The sequence below is a fragment of the Bombyx mandarina genome, chromosome 22 (genome assembly GCF_030267445.1).
Source record: "Bombyx mandarina strain Sakado chromosome 22, ASM3026744v2".
Classification (NCBI taxonomy): domain Eukaryota; kingdom Metazoa; phylum Arthropoda; class Insecta; order Lepidoptera; family Bombycidae; genus Bombyx; species Bombyx mandarina.
The window spans coordinates 12,822,328-12,847,856 of NC_143228.1; the positions used below are offsets into that span (position 1 = coordinate 12,822,328).

At 36.1% G+C, this 25,529-nt stretch overlaps 2 protein-coding genes and 1 long non-coding RNA gene across 5 annotated transcripts in view; 1 reads left to right on the forward strand and 2 right to left on the reverse strand.

The window, feature by feature from the left end:
- The window catches only part of aux (cyclin-G-associated kinase), a 348,262-nt gene that overhangs the window by 64,070 nt on the left and 258,663 nt on the right, over nucleotides 1–25,529 (reverse strand). The gene's annotated exons all lie outside the window — the stretch shown is intronic.
- Nucleotides 6,993–7,427, reverse strand: LOC149500374 (uncharacterized). Its single transcript, XR_016325023.1, has 2 exons — nucleotides 7,287–7,427; nucleotides 6,993–7,250 (listed from the first exon to the last, which is right to left on the reverse strand). It is a non-coding gene; the product is annotated as an uncharacterized LOC149500374 (long non-coding RNA).
- Nucleotides 10,589–25,529, forward strand: part of cno (adherens junction formation factor afadin) — a 75,369-nt gene continuing 60,428 nt past the window's right edge. For all 3 annotated transcript variants that reach the window (XM_089736607.1, XM_089736608.1, XM_089736609.1), the window contains exons 1-7: nucleotides 10,589–10,725; nucleotides 15,041–15,149; nucleotides 18,604–18,794; nucleotides 19,766–19,919; nucleotides 21,264–21,389; nucleotides 22,224–22,381; nucleotides 23,100–23,175. In XM_089736607.1, coding sequence (XP_089592733.1) covers nucleotides 10,618–10,725; nucleotides 15,041–15,149; nucleotides 18,604–18,794; nucleotides 19,766–19,919; nucleotides 21,264–21,389; nucleotides 22,224–22,381; nucleotides 23,100–23,175 — 922 coding nt within the window. In that variant the 5' untranslated portion in view covers nucleotides 10,589–10,617. The remainder of the gene's footprint in view (nucleotides 10,726–15,040; nucleotides 15,150–18,603; nucleotides 18,795–19,765; nucleotides 19,920–21,263; nucleotides 21,390–22,223; nucleotides 22,382–23,099; nucleotides 23,176–25,529) is intronic.

The window sequence follows — 25,529 nt, forward strand, 5'->3', positions numbered from 1 at the left end:
TATAGACGTCTAGCTAGTTGTAAATACATATTAATTCTTTGCTTTTTCATTTAATTCTTATTAAATCATTGCTTTTTTTTAAAGAGTTGTTTGATGAGAGAGAGAGAGTGAGATAGAGTTGTTTTTTTTTTATTGCTTAGATGGATGGACGAGCTCACAGCCCACCTGATGTTAAGTGGTTACTGGAGCCCATAGACATCTACAACGTAAATGCGCCACCCACCTCGAGATATAAGTTCTAAGGTCTCAGTATAGTTACAACGGCTACCCCACCCTTCGAACCGAAACGCATTATGCTTCACGGCGGAAATAGGCGGGGTGGTGGTACCTACCCGTGTGGACTCCCAAGAGGTCCTACCACCAGTGAAAGAGTATTCTTTATTGTACACAAAATGAATAAATATTGTGAAACATTTTTTCTTGGTCTTATCGCTAAGAGTGATCTCTTCCAGACAACCATTAGATGGGCAAGAATAATTTCGAAATGAATTGCACACTGTGTACTATTATTATAGAAATATATACACACACGCACAACGCACACACACACACGCGCGCGCAATATACATATTTACAGGTACATACGTACAGATTTATATTTATAAATTATATAGAAATTTGAACAATGTAATAATAATTTTGCTTCTTTACACATTTATAAATAAGGATGGATGCTCGTAATAATTTTAGTATATTTGGGCCACCTAATGAAGATCATCAACACTATTACCGTAAATACAATCATTTTATAAACGTTCAACGGGTAAATGATTAAACCTATGTAAAACATAATTTCTTTAATAAAAAAAAGCTGAAATAATTACCTATTCCAAGATTAATTATGTTAAGTATGTCTAAATATGTAATTACAATTAAATAAATTCTATAATAAACTTCTAATTCTAATACTTCTATTAAAGTTACTAAAAAAATATGTTTATGCTGGGCAGTTTTCGTGTATTTTAAAGGTTACGCCATTACGGCAAAGTTTGTTTACGAAATTGCACCCTTAGAATGGAAGTGGTATAACTAAAAAATTTAAGATTAGTTTTATATTTCAAAACACTTATGTATTATTATTAAGAACCTACATTTTAAGTAGGTAATACGTGAGCAAAAATGTTGTCCTTTTTACGAAAATTGCGCGGACGGAGAAGTATGAAATTTCCCACACTTATAGAGAATATAGAGAAGTAGTGCAGATTGCTAATTTTTTTTTTAATTGTGCATAAACAATAAAAAAATAAACTAAATGAATAAAAAAACCTTACACACATTACCATGTATTTGACACACACACACACATGCATTTATACTTTTTTTGTTTATTGATTTATCAATCTGTGGTCAAATTGAGAATAGATTAATATTTTTTGTCTTTAATATTATTTTTCTATAATGTAGCCTTGGCGACATAGAGCAATGATTATTATAGAAATGATGATAATAGAAAGGTGACAATAGAACTATAATAATGTTCAAACTTAAAATTTAAATAAATTATGGTCAAATTTCGACCACTGGACTACCATTAGTAGATAATAATAAAATCATTTATTGCCTTTCACACAGATTTAGATTATTACAGGCAGCCTACAAGGAAACAACAAAAAACAAAACTATTATATCATTTCTGGCAAGCAGCTCAACATTTGCACTTGTATATTATTAATAGGAATTTTATTAAGAATATTGACAATTTATGAGGAATTTGACAAGTACGGATTAGTTATAGATATATGTTATTACATGTAAATTAAATTAGTTTTATAAGTGCAATAAAAAATAATTTAAATGATAAAATGATAAAGCCATACCTTTTTCCAATGTGACGATTAGAGGGTATCCTATTATTCTTTTCTATATTATTCTATCAGCTTATAAAATTAAACAGTCTCTTTTAGTCTAGAAAAGGACAAAGTACTCTTTCTGTCTTTTTCAAATAAAATGGCATGCCTTAAAGTGTTTAAACCGAAAAACTAAAAAAATACAATTATTGTATTACAATATTGAAGTTTACCAGAAACTAAGAATTTTGGGTTGAGCCACTTTAATTCTAAAGGTACAAAATAGTATTGAACACGTGACATTACCCGAATAATTTTGAAAGTAGTTGGTTCCCATTAAAATGCTGTTAAAATGCGTTGTATTTCATTTAGACGGTCTAATGCCAAAACATCACGTGCTACCAATATACGAGAAATAATATTATTGCTGCTCTCGGTGAATAAACGCCCTGCGAAGCGAGTAGCATATCTCAACTCACACTCACAATTCTTCATTTTTCACCGTATAGAACGTAAACTCGATTTGATTTTGATTTATTCATTTACAATTGAACAACTAGGAAAAAAAGATGAAAAGACATTTTGGAGGGACCGCGAGGAGCTAAATTGTGTGAATTGTTTTATTTTGTCTATTTAATGTTTCTTAGTTAATGCGTATTTAATATTTCTTCGTGTATAAGTGTAATTTTGAGACCGTCCTGGCCTAAAGGTTAAGGCGTCCGGTGTATTCGTATCTTGCAATGCACCGGTGTTCTAATCCCGCCGGCGGGTATCAATTTTTCTAATGAAATACGTACTTATCAAATGTTTACGATTGACTTTCACTGTAAAGGAATAGCGTCATGTAATAAAAATCAAACCCGCAAAATTAATTTGTAATTACTGGTGGTAGGACGTCTTTGAGTCCGCACGGTAGTATCACCACCCTGCCTATTTTTGCCGTGAAGCAGTAATGCGTTTCGGTTGAAGGTGGGACAACCGTTGTAACTATACTGAGACCTTAGAACTAATATCTCAAGGTGGAGGCGGCATTTGCGTTGTAGATGTCTATGGGCTCCGGTAACCACTTAAGATTAGGTGGGCCGGAGCTCGTCCACCCATCTATGCAATAACAAAGTAACGTGGGTTTATTAGCTGTTAGTATCTGTGAAAGTGCGAAAATTTAAAAAAATAAACAAAACCGCTGGACGTAGCTTCCGAAGTCTTCGAAAAGGTCCACTGAAAAAATCTCAGTATATAATCAGCATTTTGCAGAGATTATATTTATCCCATATTATCTGATCTCATTTCATTTCATTCCATGCCAATTGATTAATGCTTCAAATTAATCAAATCCATTTCACTCCATATTATCATTTTCATAAAAAAAGATTAGGCTTTATGGCATGATACTTTGCCTCTCTAGTTGGAAAAATAGAACTACTAAAGAAATACTCGATCGAAACGATAAAACCCACTAATTTGTAACACGCACTCGCACAAATGTCATTCGTGGTACTCATTTCGGTAAAATTACTCGGTTACGAGATCACAACGTTAATATGAACTCGCACTCACAAAATAACACGGGGTACGTTGCCGCTAGGGGCGCTGTCCAATTGCATACAAATTTGAGCAAACTGGCTCGCTATCGAGAGCGTTACAAAACTCGCACTAAGCACACAGGACTGTATTTTGATACACAACTGCATTCGTTTTTACACCTTTCTCACAAAAATGTACCTCTGTTAAGCCCCAATAAGAAACTCCCAACCATACCATGAGCGAGGATGGAAAATGACCTCGTTGGACACGCGGAATACGGTTGCTTGCTTCTTCACTACTGTGTGCATACACCTTATCATTTTGTTTGCTGTAGCTCTCTTCTACGGTAAAAATTTTTCATCCGAAAAAAGAATTTCCCGATATTTTTTTCCCGCGTACCGCTTCAACAAAGCGCGGTATCTCTTCAGTCTCAGGTCCATTAGACGAGCATTCAAACGATGTCCTGTTTTTCTTCGATATGCCCGAAGCCCTAAGTCTTCATTTAACACCCTTTTCACCGTGGTTCTGCTTAACCCCATCTGAAGGGCCAACAGTTTCTGCTTACGTTTGGGATTTCTTTGAATTCGCGCCTTCACAGCTTTTATCACTGCTGAAGTCCTAACAGACCGAGGGCGACCACTTCTTGACCTGTCATCTACACTAGAGTCTTCATTGTATCGTTTGATGGTACGATAAATGAATCTTTTGGTTATATTCAAAATTTTCAGTATGTTAAAAATTTGAATTGGCGCGTAACCGCAACGATGCAATGCAATAACTGCAACACGGTCTTCTTTAAGCGTCCACTCCATATTTAAAAATGAGTAAAATTCTAAAAGTATACATTTTTATTTTCATGAACAATTCGAAATTCGAATTCAATAAACTTTTTTGTGGCCAGCATTCTAAAATAAAAGTTTTACTGTGTGACAATACTTATGACCTGACTAGGTATATATTTGTTTGTTTTCGTCTTGCTCAATCAGATGAACGGATAAAAAGGTTGTTTGGTAAAGAATTTGAAAGTTGCTAAATTACATGTTTTAACACTTAACTACCTTCCGAATTGCAGAACATTCAATAAACAATGGCTTGTAATGGCATCTCGCTTTGTCTGAACAAAAGTGGCGTAACATCGGTATTAACCAAAGTAATATCTTCATTTTAGATTTATGCTCGATATGACTTACACGAAACGCAGTTTACTTGAACATCTTAAGTGAAAGTAAATTGACAGAGTAATTCTCGAGGAAATTAAATGTGATAATTATTATCGCAGTCAGTTAAAGTATGTCATTCTTCTTGTGTCCCCTTTATGGAGCAGTTACTGCGTGAGCCGTAACAATTCCCTATCCGTGAGGCTCTCGGTGCCAGGTTCCGATATTCCCTGTCATGCTACAGTTAATCGATATGTTATATATGCCAACCGGCAAACAATACTCATTGTTTTCTCCTTTTTTTATGTTTCCGTACCATTTACTATCTTATCGTATATTTTATCATTCGTCTAAAAAAAAACACGTCCTAAATAACCTAAAAGACTTTTTATGGTACGACTATAACACTTCCAACTCTTCTATAGATTCTCAAAAACTTATCGGTATTTGTAAAAAAAACAAAATTGCAATTCGTTTTGCGATCCAGTTTTCTTCGAGAGTGAACGCGGTGCCAGGTCACGGACATTTCGTTTGGGCGCGAATACTGACATCGTTCGCAACGTTTTGCCTAGCATAGACACTAATGGCTGATGCCAGGAATATACCGGACGTGGCAACGGAAAGGCCGACACGAATCTTCTAGTCGGACTGTCTGCGGTCGCTCCACTATCACTTGTTTAATAAACAACTCGAATTTCAAGAATCGAATGCTATCGCGCTATTCTGTTTACTTTCTTTTTCGAATGGATCCATTTAAGTTTCTAAATTTAGTATCGAATTACTATCGTTGATTTTCTTTCTCAGTTTCTCCATATTTGTTGAAATGATAAAATATGTTCGCGTATATTGTTCGCGTATATTGTATCAACATAATGTGGTCCTACAATCAATGTATTCACTCAACACGTCACTCGATTTAATATTTCGTATTTTTAAAATGTTGTTTCCAGGTAGATTTTGAATAGATTCTATTTAGTATACAAGCAAAAATAAGAAGGAAAAATAAGTGCATAGTTATCTTGTGCAGATTTATAAAGTTTTACAAGGTGAAGGAGCCGTATAGATCAACTGTGTGTCTCGCGTGCTTGTTGCGTGAGTCACATTGTACTAGTAGAAATGCCTGTGGATTCCGTTGTTGATAAAGATAAAATATATATTTATCATGATTTATATCATTCCTTTTCCTTCCATGCCTTCCTTCATTATTCTTCACTGTGGAAGTCATTAGTGAACATTTGTTAAGTACGTATTTCATTAGAAAAATTGATACCTGTCTGCGGAATTCGAACAGTCGCATCGCTCGCTTCGACTATACATCGAGCGTCTTATCGTTTAGGCCAGACGGCTTCAACTAATTAAACAATTATATTAAGTGTAATCAGAGAATATTTTGACTTTTTTACATTTATTTGATTTCAAAATACCACAACAAATGAACGATGTGTGGGTCAATTCATTTCATATAGGTAATTTACATTTCAAATTCAAGAGCGATCGTAACGTGTACTTAAATGAAGGGTTTCGATTTTCCTTATAGGTAAAGTGCACACTTTGACCACTTCACGGCACCGGTTCCGCGCCCCCATGCACTTGTTCTGGGGTCGTTGTTTTTGCATCCATTATTATTGAAACTGTACAAATTCCCACGATACGCTTAGTGGGAATTAACCTACTTCATTATTCGAGTTATGTTAATAATCTGGCTTTGGTGTTCTTTTGATAACTTCGCTCGATATTTGTCTTGACAATTTTTAAGAGAATTGAAACTTTTAAAATTTGTAAAAAATGCCTTTTTTTATTTCTCTACTATACTTTGTAATATTTAGTTTTGATGTCAAGAAGTTGTATTTAGTAAAAGGAGTTTCTATTTTGGCTATCCGAATTTTTGATGTGTATGCCAACAAAGTGAATGGGATTTCAATATTTAAACAAGCATACCAAAATATATTTATTAAAGGAAGTTCCTCGCCCATTTTAACCAACTTCAAACCAAGTATTTAATTAATTAGGAACGTGTTTTTATTCGTCGTTGTATTATTCCCACAATAAAACTTGATGGAAATTTCGTTTTTATAGAGAAAAAAAAAATTGTGTTCATTCTACGATCTAGTCTGCGGGATTGGACTGCGCGGCTGCCACAGGAAGGGGCAAGGTCGGCGTCCAAGCGTGAAGTCACATTTGACGACCTTTGTATATTATTAAAACAATGTTATGACAAAAAAATACCGTACTCGTACCGGTGTAGATTGTATATCTCGTCTCGACGTTCTTATGAAAACATTCGATTCTGTTTAGATCGGAAATCAATCCAATAGTGTAGTGGAAAAGAATTCGTTGCCCGTGTTACGATTACCGATGCGTGTTTATTTTAACGAGTCAACGATCCGTGTTTGGTACGGTTCGCAGTTCCTGGTTTTATACCGCAGTCAACAGCTACTAACCTGGAGTCAGGGACGTCTTAAACTAGGATGGGGCCCTTGGGCACACAAGAATTTGAGGCCTTTTGGAAAGTAAAAAAAGCGAATTATAATAACATTTTTTTACTGAGTATGACCATTTATTATAGGTAATCAAATACAGTATGATATAATATGTCATTAATGATATTAATGTTTTTTGGTTACGATTTCGATAACGGTTTCTTTCGGATTTCTGTTGAGCAAAATCTATTATAGGCATAGTATATTCCTTGTAAATACCTTCTGATTACTAATTTCTGAAAAAAGTGTAATGTGCCCGACAAAAATGTTTTGAGAATAAACGTGTGAGAGAAATTGTCGGTCTTTCAGGGCCCCCTGAGAATGGGGGCCCTGGGCACGGGCCCCGTGTGCCCTTATGGTAAACACGGTATTGCCTGGAGTCGAATAGCGGAAGCGACTCCAACCATAACAACGCTGACGGCCGCTTCGCTCTCTGACAGCTAACACTAATAAACGGGTTTCAGATGAAAACTGAAATGCAATAGGAACACGTTTCCGAGTAACGTGTAATGAACACGTCGCTCGTGATCTCGGTGCGTCAGGTGCATGTGAATATTCATAGTTTGTTTATGAAGTGGCTTTGAAGGGTCAATTGTGTTGGCTAACTAAATATATTCACTCGACTCGCTGTTGCTGTTTCCCATACTTAATTCCAATGCGGAGAGTCTGGTAACAATAAATCAGTGATGGAAACTGGAATCTATTTCTTTATTGCTTTTTACATACATAATTGTCTCTCATGAATTTTATTTATTAATTTTCTTCTTGAATATTGTTTTAATTGGCCAATTAGTAATAATTTTCGGTGGTTAGTTTTACTGTCCTGTGACAAATATATAGTTGATGTAGATTCGGGATGAATGTGGTGTATGTGCCCATATAATCTAGATATAAGTTCTTAGGTCTCAGTATAGTATAATATTAATATTTATCCTTAAAGTGATATGTTAAAAGTGAAAATTGACTAACCTTGGCGTTCCATAGTGATGTCCATCCGTTTACGTGCGGGCCATATGTTAGCGTTATAAATACGTAGTGCGGTGATGCTGCGCCAGCGCATAATCAACGCCAGAAACGCCCACATATTTTTTTGATTGCATACGTCTCATATTGGAAAACTGGTTTATTAATATACATATTTACATATAATTGTTAATTACAATATGTACAACTGATTTAGATTGTTTTTTATGTAACTTAAACCTTTTTATATGTTAATCACTAACTTTGTAGGCAGCGGCTTGGCTGGTAGGCAGCGGATTGGCTCTGCCCCAGGCATTGCTGAAGTCCATGGGCGACGGTAACCACTCACAATCAGGTGGGCCGTATAGTCGTCTGCCTACAAGGGCAATAAAAAATTAAAAAAACTTTGGTATTGTGTTAAGGTAGTTTACGTTTTAACACGTACAATTTTATTTAGTGAATTGCGTTATATTATATGAATGTCGCATTTAACTGTATTTTTAGTTTGCGAGTACCGTAATACGACAGGTGAAGTTCTTGCCTGTAGTTGAATGCCCCTCTTGTACGTTGTCGTCTTGGTGATAGTGCATTAGTTGCAAAAACACAATTTCATAATAAACCTACTGTAATAAAAAAAAATGAGTCTATACTGTGGCGTTATTAAAGATATTTTGCTAACGCTACGCTTTTGTTCTGAGAAACAAACGATTCAGTCTAAAGCTTATGAAACGAGGTCGAAAACCCCATTTTTTGTGTGTAAAATATTCGCTTCCTACCCCTCAAACTGGGCAATTAATCTGTCAATCGACAATAGCGTAGAGAAAATCGAACTATCGGAAAAAGTCCATTACTCCGTCATCCGGTGACACGGACATAGTACAGTTATTGCTTAAATAACGTTTTATTTATCGACATTAAAGAGAAAGAATATTTTTCTCTATAGATTTTGCAATAATTTTTAATTTCTGTCATTAGTTGTCATTAAGGTGTAATGTCAAAATAAAAAAAAAAACATTTATTAGACGTCAAGTTATTCGATGAAACGTAGATATGCAGTTCCCTCAGCGATTTTATTTTATTTTTATTGCTTAGATGGGCGGACGAGCTCACATACTTGGTGTTAAATTGTTACTGGAGCCCATAGACATCTACAACATAAATGCGCCACCCACCTTGAGATATAAGTTCTAAGGTTTCAGTATAGTTACAACGGCTGCCCCGCCCTTTAAACCGAAACGCATTACTGCTTCACGGCAGAAATAGGCAGAGTGGTCGTACCTACCCGCGCGGACTCACAAGAGGTCCTATCACCAGTAATTATGCAATTTATAATTTTGGGGATTTGATTTTTATTACACGATGTTATTCCTTCACCGTGGAAGTCAATCGTGAACATTTGTTGAGTACGTATTTACGAGTAACTTAAATAATAATGCCTTCCTTTTAACGAGGCTTAATGTGAATGTTCAGCGGTAGGCAGCGACATATCTGTGGTTATGGCATTGCCACTATCCATGAGAAACAGTGAGCACTTTCCGTCAAATGGGCCAATAGCTGGTCTACATTCGAAAACAAAATAAGAGAACTTTACTTCAGTCATACTTTTGACGTTGTGATGTTTGTCTTCTTATCTGTTTTTTTTTAAAGATGAAAACTTTTAATGGGTACGTATATTTTTAACGTATACACATCAGTATAATTAGTTCATTTACGTTACCGCCGAGGAATGTACCGAGTGCATGCTTTATCGCATTCAACAGAGTCCGATAGCATACGTGGGTACGTTTAGGCGCGGTTCATATCATCAATATTTGTATACGAGTTTGTTATTTACCTTTATTGTATAGTGATTTGATAAAGGCAGATATGTTTAAGGCGACTGATAACAATGTGACTGGTTTTTTTTTTATAATAGATAATAATTAGGTTTTGTTAACAAAAACATTATATAATATTTAAAAAAAAAAAATTTTTATTGCTTAGATGGATGGACGAGCTCACAGCCCACCTGGTGTTAAGTGGTTGCTGGAGCCTATAGACATCTACAACGAAAATGCGCCACCCACCTTGAGATATAAGTTCTAAGATCTCAGTATAGTTACAACGTCTGCCCTACCCTTCAGACCGAAACGCATTACTGCTTCACGGCAGAAATAAACAGGGCGGTGGTACCTACCCGCGCGTACTTACAAGAGGTCCTACCACCAGTAAAAATTAGTATTAGTTCACATTTTTATTATAGCAAAATTTAATTTTATCTTATATACCGTCATACATTTAGAAGTTATATTGAATCAATTGGGTACGTTTCATTGAAGCATTTAAGTGTTTCAATTGATAGGCAAAAGTAAAAATCATTTGTGCGATTCACACATGGTACGATTGAGACTTTCAGAAATATTCTATTCAATTCTCACAAACTACATATGAATTCTATCGGTGGATATGTTGGTCGCTTTTTCGTTTTTTTGAGTATCAAATTACAACGCTGCTAAAAAGTTTTTAAAGTGGTTTTGATTCAACCACTTCCCCGCGCTCAATCCAATGACAATGTACTATTAAATGACCAATCCGGCTTGTTTGTGAAATTTAAGGCGAAGGTCATCTCTAAACGTCATGCAACTGATATACCTAATGATTAACGATTTACACAATACCGTAACGTACGCATGTAATCTTTCAGACTGGACTTGATGCGGTGACACGATGGACCCAGCGGACAAGCGTATGTTGGAGCGTGAAGCGCTTCGCAACATGATACACCAGTGGAACGCCAACCGGCTCGATCTGTTCGCGCTCAGCGAACCCAATGAGGTGAATATTAGTTTAGTAATTGTACTCTACAAATACATTTTTTTATCCTACCTAAGCTGATAGCCTTGAGAGGTTATTTCAGTGTAACCTTAACTAGTAGGTGAGCTCACGGGGCTCAAACCGGAGTGATGCTAACACTGACCCTAGCAAGAGCAGTGCTTCGCAGAATCTACCACCGGATCGGAAATGCGACCCACTGAGAAGATCCGGCGAGAAACTCAGTGGGCTGTGTCTATGGGTTAATTCGCTCGTCGAGCCCTTCGTCGCAAGCGACGGGTTTGACGAGGACGGTGACCGGTGCTTGTGGTACCTAAAAGCACCGTTAATGGATGGCGACATGTCAATACAAATACATGGCACTCGACATTTCAATAGCTTATATTACAAATACCCTTACTGTTATACATATGTCTCGAGTTCGGGTTTGGAGGGCTGAGTGGGACCGTTCCTCTAATTCGATTAAAATTAAGACCTCGAGATTTGCAGCGGCTAAAGAGGCTTCGCTGTTAAGTGAACAGTGAGTCTGCAGTAGGTAAACTGTTAGTTTTGTATAACTAATAAACAAATCGAATTTTACGTAATGATAAAAGTATTCTCCATTATTTTTTAAATTCTAATACATTCGTTCAAACATTTCGGAAAACAAAGGGATCATTCGTCTGAGGAAATGTTTTTCACGTGCCGGTTGAAGACTATATATAGGCTAGGGCCGTAAATATCGAACCTCGCATTCATTCTTATGTTTTTTATTCTTACGCATATAATTAGGTATCTGACGTGTATATCTAATCTATATAGCAGCGAACATTTTTCATTGCGATCATAGTACAATGTATTGAGCACGTCTCTGTCATACGAATAAGGTGATTCGTGTTCGGAAACTAAAACTTTATCTTTGTTCAATAAAAATGAATATATTGTCGACTATAGTGTATGTATAGGTAATCGTGGCTGTGAATGCTCTCAATCGATTTTTTATACTTACCATACAGTAACTACAATAAATAAATAAATGAATGAATGAATGCATGAATGAACGGATGAGTGAATGTATGTATGAATGAATGAATGAATGAAATAAATGGGAACTTTCACGCAGAGTCGTCCGGTCCCAAACAAAAAGAAAACAAACCCGCTCATCACACAGTGTTTGCCCGATGTGGGAATCGAACCTACGACCATCAGCGCAACAACCAAGAGCGCTAATTATTGCACCACCGAGTCAGTCAAAACAATGTGGCTTAAATGGTGTTACTCAATTATTTTCTTGCGGGGCCAATAAACAACGATCATAGTTAAACTGCAAACCGTGGCTTTCAATTAGCACAAGATCAAATTCATTGTCTCATAAACGACGTCAAATAATGTTCGTTCCAGTAACCAGAATCAACCAATTGATATAAAAAATCACGTGATACTAAAACACCAATAAAACATAACGTATATATGTTGGTCGTTTCATTGACAACGCGAACGTACAAATTCGACCTAAATGCGACCTATTATTGAGCCTTTTTTGCTTTTGTCTGAGTTAACAAAGTCGTTTTTAATAATTAAAACTAACAGTAACCATAGAATCGTTACTGAAACAAATTGACCTATGAAACCTATAGACATCACAACCAGCATGCCGTCTTGAGATTTAGTTGATCCCTCAGTTCTCTCTATTCTTAAAACCGAAAGGCATGACTGCTTCAGGCCACAAATAGTCAAGATCGTGGTTCGCTCATACTTGTGCGAGTTCACAATATACCCTACCACTGATAAAGAATATGAATAATAATGAAATTTTAATCTGCGTGAAGTGCCACTGCATTATTTTTAGTAAAGAATTAATATTAGAGATATAATTTATTAGGTCAAATTATTTCTATTTTAATTCGGAAACAACTCGTGGACGGAACATTTTCTAAATACAATTTGTCAGCTACATTACGAAAAGCTGTGCAATAACGACTTGAACTTAATTGATGTGGCCTTGTGATTGTTTTATGACAAATTACAATTATTCGTCATTGCAATTAAAATAATTACGGTTTAGACTAGTAATTAGAATCAAGAAACCTGCCTATGTATAGAACTTAAAATAAAAGTTTTGATGAACATCACGATTTGCTAAATAAATCATTTTTATCTGCCATCGAACGGAATTATTAAAAAATAATAAAAAATCATGTGATAACGATTTTTTTGCGACAGAACAAAATCATTAAAATATCGCTGTACTAAAATTCCTGGAACTTACTGTCCATCGATGTTTCGCGTTTTTCATTACGAAATAATCTTGTTCATACAGTATTGGACAATAAGTAGATTTGAATCTCGTAAAAATAATATAAAATGAAAACAGTACCTATCTTTTTGTAAGCATTTATGTCAATTTCTAGTAAGTAATAAGTAAACACACAATATACTATATTGTACTGTGTTTCTTAAGCGAAAAATATATATTATGGTCTCTTCGACTTTGATTTATCTAGGATTGACTGGGTTAATATAAATTTTACCCGCGAACATTCTAACTTAAGACCATTTACTGTGTTATCCGATATGCCTTACATGGCTGGTTTTTGTCTTCAATACATGTGATCTCAACACTTCTTTACTATGTTATATGTCAAATTATTATTTTTGCAACGCCACGCTATTCTTGCTTCAAAAAATTAAAAGCATGTTAAATATTTGAACTTTAAAATCATTTACCGTTCCATACACTTTGTTAATGCTGCTAATGTTCTATTTACAATCGAAATTTCCACTATGTTGATATATACTTCAAACCAAAAGGCGTGCTAGCATCGCTGCAGAAACAGTCACGGTGATAGTACCCAGCCGTGACTTGTAATATATCTACCGGCAACACAAACAATTGTTAAGAAAAGTCTTTTTGGTATATATTTATGTAGTACTTACTACTGGTGTGATTTGGTTTAGTCATTGTGAGTCATTACGCACCTGAAAAACAATTGGAGTACGTGATACCATTGACAAAAACACTATAATTGGTAACATGAATCACACGAACAAGTCCTTTGATAAATATTTGTGTTGAATAAAAAACACTTTCGATCATATTACACTATAGAACGATGAAATACGCACACACACAACGACACCAATGCAAACATTATACAAACTTATCATTCAAGGAACCAGACGCGAGATAAGTACAATTTCCGTTTATTTAGTCTTAATTTCATTCAATTCTTTGTTGTCTACGAAATTTATTATAGGTTACACAAATATCGATGTTAATTGTAATTAAAATTGTACTATAATGTCCTATCAGTACGGCACAATTTACATCAATGCCCGGTAAATTTGCAATTGGAGTGTTAATACAGAATTATTCTATACTAATATTATAAAGAGGAAAGATTTGTTTGTTTGTTTGTTTCGAATAGGCTCCGAAACTACTGGACCGATTTGAAAAATTCTTTTTCCATTAGAAGTCGACATTGTCCCTGATGAACATAGGCTACTTTTTTTTTAATTTTTTTTATTTTATTTTTTTGGTTTCATGTGTGTTTTAATGTTTCCGAAGCGAAGCGAGGGCGGGTCGCTAGTAATAAAATAAAGAGCGGACGGCTTGCGTGGTATGGACATATGATGCGTAGGGAGAAGATGAATGTAACTAGGAAATGTATAGAAATAGTAGTGCAAGGTAGAGGGAAGAGGTCGACCGAAAAAGACTTGATGGAGTGTGTGTATAACTATATGAGAGAAAGAGGAGTGAGTGTTGAGATGACGGTTGATAATGGAGAATGGAAAAGAAAAATTTGCTGTGCCGATGCCACCTAGTAGGAAGAGGTGGAGACCAAGAAGAAGAATGTTAATACATTTACTTTTAAGAACATGCTACGTGTTTCATTGTTTTAATCACAGAAAGACGAGAAAAATATTGCTGATAAAGTTTGAATTCGTCTTTAGGAATATTCTGTCTATACAAGAAAGCTTTTGTTGATTCCAGGGAATATTATAAGACCGGACGAGGGGTATTACCATATTCCTTATTGTTGGCCTATTACCGATTAAGTTTTTACTTGTGGTAGGACCTTTTGTAAGTCCGCACGGGTAGGTACCACCACCCTGCCTATTTCTGCCGTGAAGCAGTAATGCGTTTCGGTTTGAAGGGCGGGGCAGCCGTCGTAACTATACTGAGACCTTAGAACTTATATCTCAAGGTGGGTGGCGCATTTACATTGTAGATGTCTATGGGCTCCAGTAACCACTTAACACCAGGTGGGCTGTGAGCTCGTCCACCCATCTAAGCAATAAAAAAAAAGTGAAACTTAATATTGCTCTTTCCTTTCAGAATCTGGAGTTCCACGGTGTGATGCGTTTCTACTTCCAAGATCTGGGTCAGAAGATAGCAACGAAGTGTATCCGTGTCGCCTCCGACGCCACCGTCAGCGATGTCATAGGTTAGCGGAACGTTGCTCTAAATCACAAAGCAGATAATCTTGGGCCGTGATACAACTATTTGAAAAAAACTGAGTCAGTTCTCTATTTTATATGTGCTTCGAATGTAACATTAATTGTTAGACTATTGTAGAAAATATAGCCGGTAGGCAGCGGCTTGGCTCTGCCCCTGGCGTTGCTGAAGTCCATGGGCGACGGTAACCACTCACCATTTGGTGGGCCGTATGCTCGTCTGCCTACAAGGGCAATTAAAAAAAAAATTATGTTTAAATGTAATAGGACCGTAGTTATACTAAAGTTTTGAATACCTAACTAGGTTGGCAAGGTAAGGATAATGATCTTTTTGCCGTTCATAGGCTGATTCTGAGCAGCTACTACAGCTATTTTTTTAGTGTTTTTTACTGTTTTAGAGACGTTATCTTATTTTGTGTTCTTTAAAAAAAATTATCACATTTCTTTGATGTGTGTGTTTCGAAGCTTAGAGATACATATATCTACCCAAAAAACTAATCAAGGTGAACTTAACCAACATATATTATACATCTGAAATATCATAATATATTTATATAAAACTCAAACACATTCTTTTGTGTTAAAATTTTGAATATGTATAAAAAATCGTATGTTTTTGTCGAAGATTAAGTGCGTTATCTTTTATCATAATAAAATAATAACATTTTGATTATAAAGAAACACAAAAAAAAATACTATCTAGATGTTCAAAGTGTTCACACCTGGATTCATTCGCGGTTCTATGTAATATTTTTATATTGGTCACAAATCCATTACGTTTTTATCTAAGGTTAAGTTTAATACGATAATGGAATAAGTAGTTTTCGTGAGTTTTAAAACTATTATTAAATAAACTACAGTTATATGTAAAAAGTAACAAAAGACAAGACTAGACTACTAGACATTTACTGTCATTTTTACATTGATGATTTGAAATTAATCTGATTCTGAATTATAGTCTTTGGACTTCGGTTTTCTTTGTGTTATGTAACGTGTGTTCCATGGAGGGTGCTCTGAGGATTAGTTCGAGATAATTCCTCAATCACTTTTTTATCCTCGCATTTCCCACCACCAATTCAGAATCCATCCATACCATCGCAATGAACTCCCCTCCACGTTGTTTCTCAAAAGCTATCACATGGCTTCAAACGTCTCTCTCTAAACTAGACTTGCAGAGAGTACTCAGAAGTAGCAACTTGGCTGTGACCACGGCATTAATAACGTCCATGAGCAATGTTAACCATTCACCAATATCTGGGCCGTATGCTCGTCTCCCGACAAAGGCTATAAAAAAAAATTAAGTTAATAAGTGTATAAAAATCTGTTGTTAGTGGTGGGACAGGTTGTGGGCTCGCACAGGTCAGCGCTCTGTCTCATCGCCGATGTATTCATGCATAGGATAATCGTTATACTAATGCAATTGAGATATCGACGTTATTTATAAAAGTTAGGCTTCACACGTAGTCTTTTTTTATTTTTTTTATTGCTTAGATGGATGGACGAGCTCACAGCCCACCTGGTGTTAAGTGGTTACTGGAGCCCATAGACATCTACAACGTAAATGCGCCACCCACCTCGAAAAAACCAATTATTGCAACGAAATTTGAAACAAAACCATTTATTGCAACGAAATTTATCACTATTTACAAGAAAGTTAGTGCAGTCTGGAATTTCACAATGATATAACTCATTCACGCGATAACATACGAAGAAATGTAAACAATTGTATCTGATACAGTTACTAACCCACATTCATAAATACTAGTTGTAGATAAATTAGTGGAGACGACCTTTTAGTTTGCGCTTGAAGGTTTATCTGGGAATGTCGTTAAATATATTATCTCTTTATATCTATGTCAACGACACTTGACAGCTCAATAACAGTGACTAAGAATATAATATAGTAAAACTAGCTGACCCGGCAAACGTTTTGTTGCCTTAAACAATATTTCTAGGGAAATTCTAGTGTAGAAAAAAAAACCTCATTCAACCACAATAATACCTCACCTCATTACACCCCACCTCATTATAACAAAAAAAAATTATCCTAAAAATAAAAATGAAAAATAATGTTTGGGGTGGACAGTCCTTATCACTTAAGGGTATGAAAAATAGATGTTGTCCGATTCTCCACCCTGGCCGATATGCACGCTAAGACTCGAGAATTTTATATATTAGATGAAGTAGGTATAATGAGTGAAGCCTCTATGAAACATATTTGCGTTTTTAACAAACCAGCAAACGTTTGTTTTTAATAAATTGAAATTCAGTTTTTGTTGTATTTTATAATACTTAGTTATCATTTTGAGATACCTGCTGTGTAGTCGAAAAGAACCGACAAATTTAGCATTTACGGTAAAAAGAATGAAAAAGCTTCAAACATTTCTTTATTTATTACATAGTTGTTTAAATGAATTAAAGACGCCACTTAGCATTAAGTAGTCACCCCAGCCCATAAATATCGTAACGTGAACACCGTCACCCAATCTAAGATCACCATTCTCCTGCCCTTCTCTCAGTCACCTGAAGTCAGCACAACATTTTTTCTCCTTCCATACCCCTTTATTATATACCATTTCTTCGCTCGCTCCCTTTTTCACATATATCGTCTTTCACGCAATCAATCCATTTTTTTCTTAGGTCTACCTCTTCCTTCGTCACCCAGTCTAGATATGAGGTCGAATATTAATTGCTAATAAAGACTATCCCATACTTCAAATCGGAGCGCATGTCTACTCCGTGGCAAAAATAGACCGCATTGTACCCGACAATGTACGTTAATACGCCATTACCCAAATATAATAATTTTGTGGATTTGATTTTTGACACACAACCTTATATTTTCTCGTAGAAGACGTCTGAGAACGATTTTATATATCTATTGCTTTTGAAAACTGAACACCGCCATAGTCCCATCTATACAAGTACATGGGGCGTTTGAATGGTTAGGACACGACGACTATGACACATTTTCGATAGATCGAAGTAATATTGTTACGCGCTGGGGTTCAGGATAAATAAAATCCTACCGAATTACAAGTGAATACTGTATTCCACACCTAGAACACTTAAAACACTTTAAAACGCTCAATTCGCTTGTTCCCCTTCACTTCAGGTGATCCGTTCGCTGTTTCACTTCGAGTGTTTCCGATTACTGACTGACTGCGTGCCATCCCCGCAACGCTTTTATAGTCGACACCTCATCCCTAGAATTATCGAGAATATTCCACATATCTCTAGTAGTAGTTTCCGCTTTCTGACAATAGATGGCGTTGTACTTCTCGAGCGTTCTAGGTGCTACTAGATCTTTCTATATTCGCTCGACTATTCGGCGATAGATGGCGTTACTCTTACCGGCATAACAATGTTACTATTAAAGATTACGTTTTCAAGTCTTTGTCTTTGTAATAGTTTATTCAAACCACTGTTTTTATTTTAACACAGAGATACTAATCGAGAAATTCCGTCCGGACATGCGTATGCTGTCACTCGGCTCGTACTCGTTGTGGGAGACCCACGGCCCCGACGACGAGCGCCAGCTGGAGCCGCACGAGAAGCCGCTCCTCGTGCAACTCAACTGGCACGCGGATGATAGAGAAGGGAGATTTCTACTTAAGTGCCTTACTAACAATGAGGTGAGTTATAATTGATTTCACAACCTGTTTGTTGTTTAGTGTCGAAATTAGAATAAAAAGTTTTTTTTTGTCGCTTAGCTTGGCGGACGAGCTCTCGGCCCACCTGGTGTTAAGCGGTTACCGGAGCCCATTGATATCGACAACGTAAACGCCGCCACCTACCTTAAGATATAAGTTCTAAGGCCTCAGTATAGTTACAACGGCTGCCCCACCCTTCAAACCCAGGAGAGCCATTTAAAGTTTAAAATTTGGAAAAAATATCATAACAAAAAGCTTCTTTAGCTATTTCAATGGAAAAAATCTAATTGAAGTTTAATTGAAAACATCGAACTGTTGATGCTAATACTAAATAAAACAGACCTTTAATAGAATTATAAGATAGATGTTGCGTATTAACCAAAATGTCGCTTAAACTAAATAGCCTTTCACCCTCGATATACTTTAAGCTTCATTTGAATTATCTAATGTCTAGCTAGACAAACTTATATTGAAGCCACAATATTCCATTTTTAATAGATAGATAGAAAAGTCCAAGGCTCATCTGAGACTGAGTTCGTAGTGGAGCTAATAGACTTAACAACCTGAGTACCTCAGCCTATTTTAGTGAACGAGGTTGTAGACACAAAATCGTATTATTTATTGAGTGTTTCAACTTTTGAACCAAAATTCATGACTAATTCACGACTAAAATAAGAATACTGCCCATAAAAAATTTTTAATTGACTTTATCCAGATATTTTTGTTGTTAAAATTAATATTTCAATGTGGTATTCTAATTGTTTATCTCAAAAATATTTTACTGCAATAAAAACTATATCGTTTTCATTTTGTGACCAAAAATGATGATTTTACATGTTTTATTCATAAATATTTTTGTTATAACATTGCATGTTGCAGTGTAGGCGAATATAATAGATTAAATAATGAAAAATATTATTTTAGAGCAAGCTCTCATTAAAATACATTTGCAGACCTCCGTCATAGGTTCCGACAAGGGAGACCAAAACTTCAAAAGAAAATTATCTAAGAGAGAGAAAAAAGAATTGAAGAAAAAAGAGAAGCTGTCGAGATTGAAGTCTGATACTAACGATGAGAATCGACCTGTCGCCGAAAAACTTTACACAGGTAAAATATATACAAAAGATAATCGCTAATTCAGATATTTGTAATTTTCATGACAATAATTTAAAAGAAAGAAATGTGTCATTTTGTGACGAAACGATCCTCCTTTTTTTGCTTTCCATCACGCTAAGCTATAATTACAAAATTTCTTTGTTAATTCAATAAAGAATGATTGTGTTTTAAATTGTACGTACTTAATTATTTCAACTAGTCTTGGAAATCATTAAAAAATAAATTTTGGTAGTTCAATCTCCTGTCAGTGGTCATGACTTTTTTTAAATAATTTATAAATAATTTAAGTAAGCACAAGTTTATAATTTTTTAAATCATATTTGAAATATTTCTAGGGCATCGAATTTACGCTCGCTCGGTGCATGATGAAAATATACAAAAATCGCTATAATTAGACGCTTTTTTTAAAGTTAACCACAGAAACAGTCAATCAGCAAAACTAAATTAGTTAAAAGATAATGATACAAATTAACAACTGTTTATTTCATATTATTATGGCGTACCGTGACGTCAGCATTCATTTGCGTTTTACAAATTTTATATCAAACATGCATTGCCAAAAAACGAGATTAAAAATGAAATGAGTCTTCAAACTCGTGTTTCGGTGAACGACGTTCAATGTGCTTCGGAAACTAAGCAAGGGACACAAAAATGGAACTAACCTAAATTTAAATTAAATAAATAATAGTTTCAAAAAACTAAAAAAATACGCTATCATAGAAAATCCAAGTAAAAAATTTTTTTTTTGATAAATTTGGATTAAAAATAGTGGAACAAAAAATGATTTTATTGTAAAAAAACATGGCGTGCCTTTCAGGATATTATCAAAATATTTATAACTATTGATACCATTGGATATTGGATGTTGAATTTCTTATAAAAGCGTATTTTTTTAGATTTTTTTATACTGTTATTTATATTTCATTTTTAGTTGAATTTCAATTTCTTCAATTACATTTTTCAATTTTTTTTAATTTTCATCTGAGTCAGTCGGTAACTTATACGATAAATAGGTGATTGGCGCGCCTGGTAGTTTCCCTTCTTGGTCTTGACGCAGTCACTCCAGGACTCAGAAATCAAACTGTTTAAAATATTGAATTGTCACCGATCCTTAATAAGTATGCTAAATTTCGACTTAATCCGACGTTTTGTAGAGGGTCAAAATCATGTTCAAAAATTCCGTTACATACTAACTTCATACTAATACTAACGTATGAACCTAATAAAAGCGTATTAAAAAAGAAGTTCATATTTCATATTCTAATTAGTTTTAAAATTATTGATAAGATGTGTTTATGAATAAGATGTGAATGAAAAATTTCCTTCCACACACAGAACTGCCGGAAACATCGTTCATGAGAAGCATCAGCAACCCCGAAGCGGTGATGCGTCGTCGTCGACAGCAAAAGCTCGGGCGCAAGCTGCAGCAGTTCAAGTCGAAAGACGGAGGGCCCGATACCGGTATGTATATTTTATTGGATTTCATTAACGATCTTTCACTATTATAAACAGTAACAAGAGTTATAAACAGTTTTGAAGTCGACGTGGCCTAAAGTATAAAGTAAAGTAAAACGTCCGGTGCGTTCGTGTCGAGCAAATGCATTGGTATTCAAATCTCAGGCGGTTACCAATTTTTCTAATGAAATACGTACTAAACAAATGTTCACGATTGACTTCCACGGTGAAGGAATAACATCGTGTAATAAAAATCAAACCCGCAAAATTATAATTTGCGTAATTACTGGTGGTAGGACCTCTTGTGAGTCCGCGCGGGCAGGTACCACCGCCCTGCCTATTTCTGCCGTGAAGCAGTAATGCGTTTCGATTTGAAGGGTGGGGCAACCGTTGTAACTATACTGAGACCTTAGAACTCATATCTCAAGGTGGGTGGCGTATTTACATTGTAGATGTTTATGGGCTTCGGTAAACACTTAACAACAGGTGGGGCTGTCAGCTCGTCCACTCATATATGCAATAAAAAATAATACAGCTATCTTAGTGATATATTTCGGTATATTAGGTTAAACCTCGTTTGCCCATGTAATGTAAATATAAAGTACTAGCCGTACTCACCCGCTTCGCTGGGCATTTAAAATTAACATTATTATTTATTGTCATTATTATTAGGGAGTCCAACACTTATATAAATATTAGCCTATCCATTAAGTACATGTATTTTCTACATGGATACCAGGTTTCAAGTCAATCGGATGCATGATTCAGTAGTTATAACGGTACATCCGTAAAAAGCACTGTAGATTTATATATTAGTTTAAATTGATATTTTGTTCGCAGGAGGAACGCTGAGGATCTACGGCGGTATACTGAGACCCGATGTTTCGTACATAACGCTACTCCTGTCGGTCAACGATTCGGCGGCGACCGTTCTTAAAGAGACTCTTGAAAAATACGGAATGGGACATCAGGACCCTCAACAGTTTTGTATCGTTCAGGTAATCAGCAAACAATTCTGTTGTTTATTATTTTGCTTGTAATCACGCGAGTTTTTTTTTCCCCTACCTAAGCTGATGGTCTAAAGAGACCATATCAGCGTCACCGGGCTAATAGGTGAGCTCATACACGAACCCTAGCAAGAGACTTGCTTCGCAGAATCTACCACCGGATCGGAAACGCGACCCACTGAGAAGATCCGGCGAGAAACTCAGTGGGCTGTGTCTGAGGGTTAATTTACTCGTCGAGCCCTTCGTCGCAAGCGATGGGTTCGACGAGAACGGTGACTGGTGCTTGAGGTACCTAAAAGCACCGTTAATGGATCGGGAGGATCCGAGATGACGTGGTTAGGGCGACGTCGACTGTTTGCCATTCTGTCCGCAGGATCGGGACTGTAGTTGCCGGCGGCCACGATGAGAGGGTTCTCGTGTCGTGCCGCTTTGTCGAAATGGTCACACGAGTTATGTAATGAGCTCTAATACATATCATCAATTTGTAGTATTTTATAGTGAAATATATTTTTAGGCAGCGAAAAGTTTCATAATGCGTTCTTGCCGGCTTGTCATTTCTCGAACGTCAATACTGAAGTAAAGTTACTGTCGAGAATTCATAGTAGTAATGCGAGGTTCATTGGAATTATTATTAGGATTATTAAGTGCTGCAATCGTGCCTGATAGATAAAAGCCATTCCCCGTTTATTATTTTAATTTCCCCCAACAGGAAGACAAGACTGACAACACGGAGTACATATTGGAAGATGACGAGTGTCCGTTGGCGCTGATGAATATGACTCGGAGTGAGTATATAGTTATAGTATTTTTATGACTTAAATTTTGATGAAGATTCATGTTGTTCAGCCTACCGTGGCTGATGTTTAGTAACGTATAATTCGTCTCTGGTATCAGAATTGATTTGTTTCTTTTTTTTTCAAATAGGCTTTTACAGGTGCCTTAATCTACTCGGAATGAAGTTTGACCTAAAATTCTACCCGAAACTCGAATTTGACTTTCGTAATCGGGAGGTGCATGCCTCAAGTGTTCTGAAATGTTAAAAAATAAACAAAATAAAACGTTGCTTTAATACAAGGTTCAAGGTACATATAAGGAAACCGTTCCCGTAAAGTAATGTGTACTGTGTAATTATAGGCATAAGAACGGATATTCAAATTAGCAACATTTTAAATTGTAATCATAAGTATTATAAATGCAAAATAGAATTTTGTTTATTTGTTATCCTTTCACGTCTGAACCACTTAGCTGCTCGTGATATTTCGAACACATCTGTGAGACGGAATTTTTCAACGTAACTTTCACTAAATTCAACACGTGCGAGTGGATAACTTGAAAATTTGCTCACGTATCAAGGGCGAATGACAAAGCAATAATTTTTACTTTGGTCCTATATGGTAATTTTATTACTTAACCTGCTTAGGATCACCAGAATTTGAAGGCCGATACGCTATTAAAGTGTGTTATGTATTTTTAAATTTTTCAACTACACAGATCTGACGTTATCCTTCCGATGTAAAAAAAAGACTTAACATAAACAAAGAAAACATTCATACGAAAATACCGACGTAGCTTCTTAGTAATTTCATGTTTCGTGAACCCGCAATCTAAAGCGAAGTTAGCTGCCCGCGTTGCTCGCGGCTGTTGTCGCCGCGGCTTAGTTGATTTTAACTTAAATTATTTGGAAAAAACTTAAAAAAAACATTTTCAATTACGAATTACTGCTATCTTATCTGGTTAATCACGACGACTACTCATGTTGCTGAAAGTGAACCGTCTGACACGAGCTCACGCATGACCTACGGTTTTACGTGGTTACCGTAGGCTAACTCGCTGAGTTTCTTGCCGGATATTCTCAGCGGGTCGCGATTACGATCCGGTAGTAGATTCATTCGCAAAGCAGCTACTCTTGAGTTGCTAGGTCTCCTTTGGAGGCGCTCGGGTAGCTGTTAGCAAATCCCATACCTCCTGGCTGAGCCCTTGCTCGCCCAGCTGTCCTGGTAAAACTGGAAAAGCCACCGTTAATTCCTCGATCATAAAAAACCGTAGAACAATCGCAACGTGAATGCCACCACACACCTTGAGAAATGAGATCGAAGTTGCATCTGATTTTTTGACGGTTGTCCCGCTCTCTAAACTCGGTATTTTTTCTAAATAATAACTGTCACAAGAGTGAATCTATAAACGAAATGTGTCGATTAACTTTAGTCAGAATAGCACCGCACTAGATGTACACTGAGCCTTTCAACAGCATAAAATTAAGAGACAATTTATTCGATGGACGTACTACTAGAAAAGGAAGAAAAAAAAATTGCGAGATTGCGACGCTGAAGTGGCAGTGAGCAGGATACATTGCTCGTAGAACGGATAGCCGACCGACGACCTATTGAGGTTCGCGGGGATCCGCTGGATGCATGCAGCGCATGACTGATTGTGGCGCGGATTGGGAGAGAGGGGATTTGGGACATAGGGATTGGGGAGATCTATGTCCAGCAGTGGACGTCTGTGGGCTGATAGAATAGAATAGGACTACTTGAAAATAATATTCCCTGATCTTGGCCAATTTTTTAACTGAAAACGACGCGACGTCACGTGCTCTAAAATTGTGTAAAAATAATCACGATAACGTTCAGTCTAAAAAAATACATATTTCTAAATATGTATTCTTGTTTTATTTCTAAAACACAAAAAAATACTAAATAATAAGATAGTTTCCATTCTAAGTTTCTTTTTACCAATTTTGCTTGGTACAAGGCTCCGATAATATGGTTTGATAATTATTATTTGCTTTATGAAAAGTTGCGTGGAGACCTCATGGTGTTGACGCACAGACATCAGAGCGTCTTTGCCGCCACTCAACCTGACTATGTGTTAACTGTTAACATAATATCATGCTTGAGCTTTGAATTCGCTAAAGATCACTTTAGATTTTATCACAGGACTTACTACTTCGTGGTGGGAAAATACCAATTTAAAACTGTAATGAATCTGGTGTCTTACAGTCTTATTCTGCTCTGTATAGCTGAATAAGTTCCGTATCGGTCAACGAAATGTTTTCTTATGATTATTGTTTAGGCTAGCCTCTATTGTCCGTCACAATACAATGGAATGGGTAAGCTCACGTACGACGAATAGTTAGTTA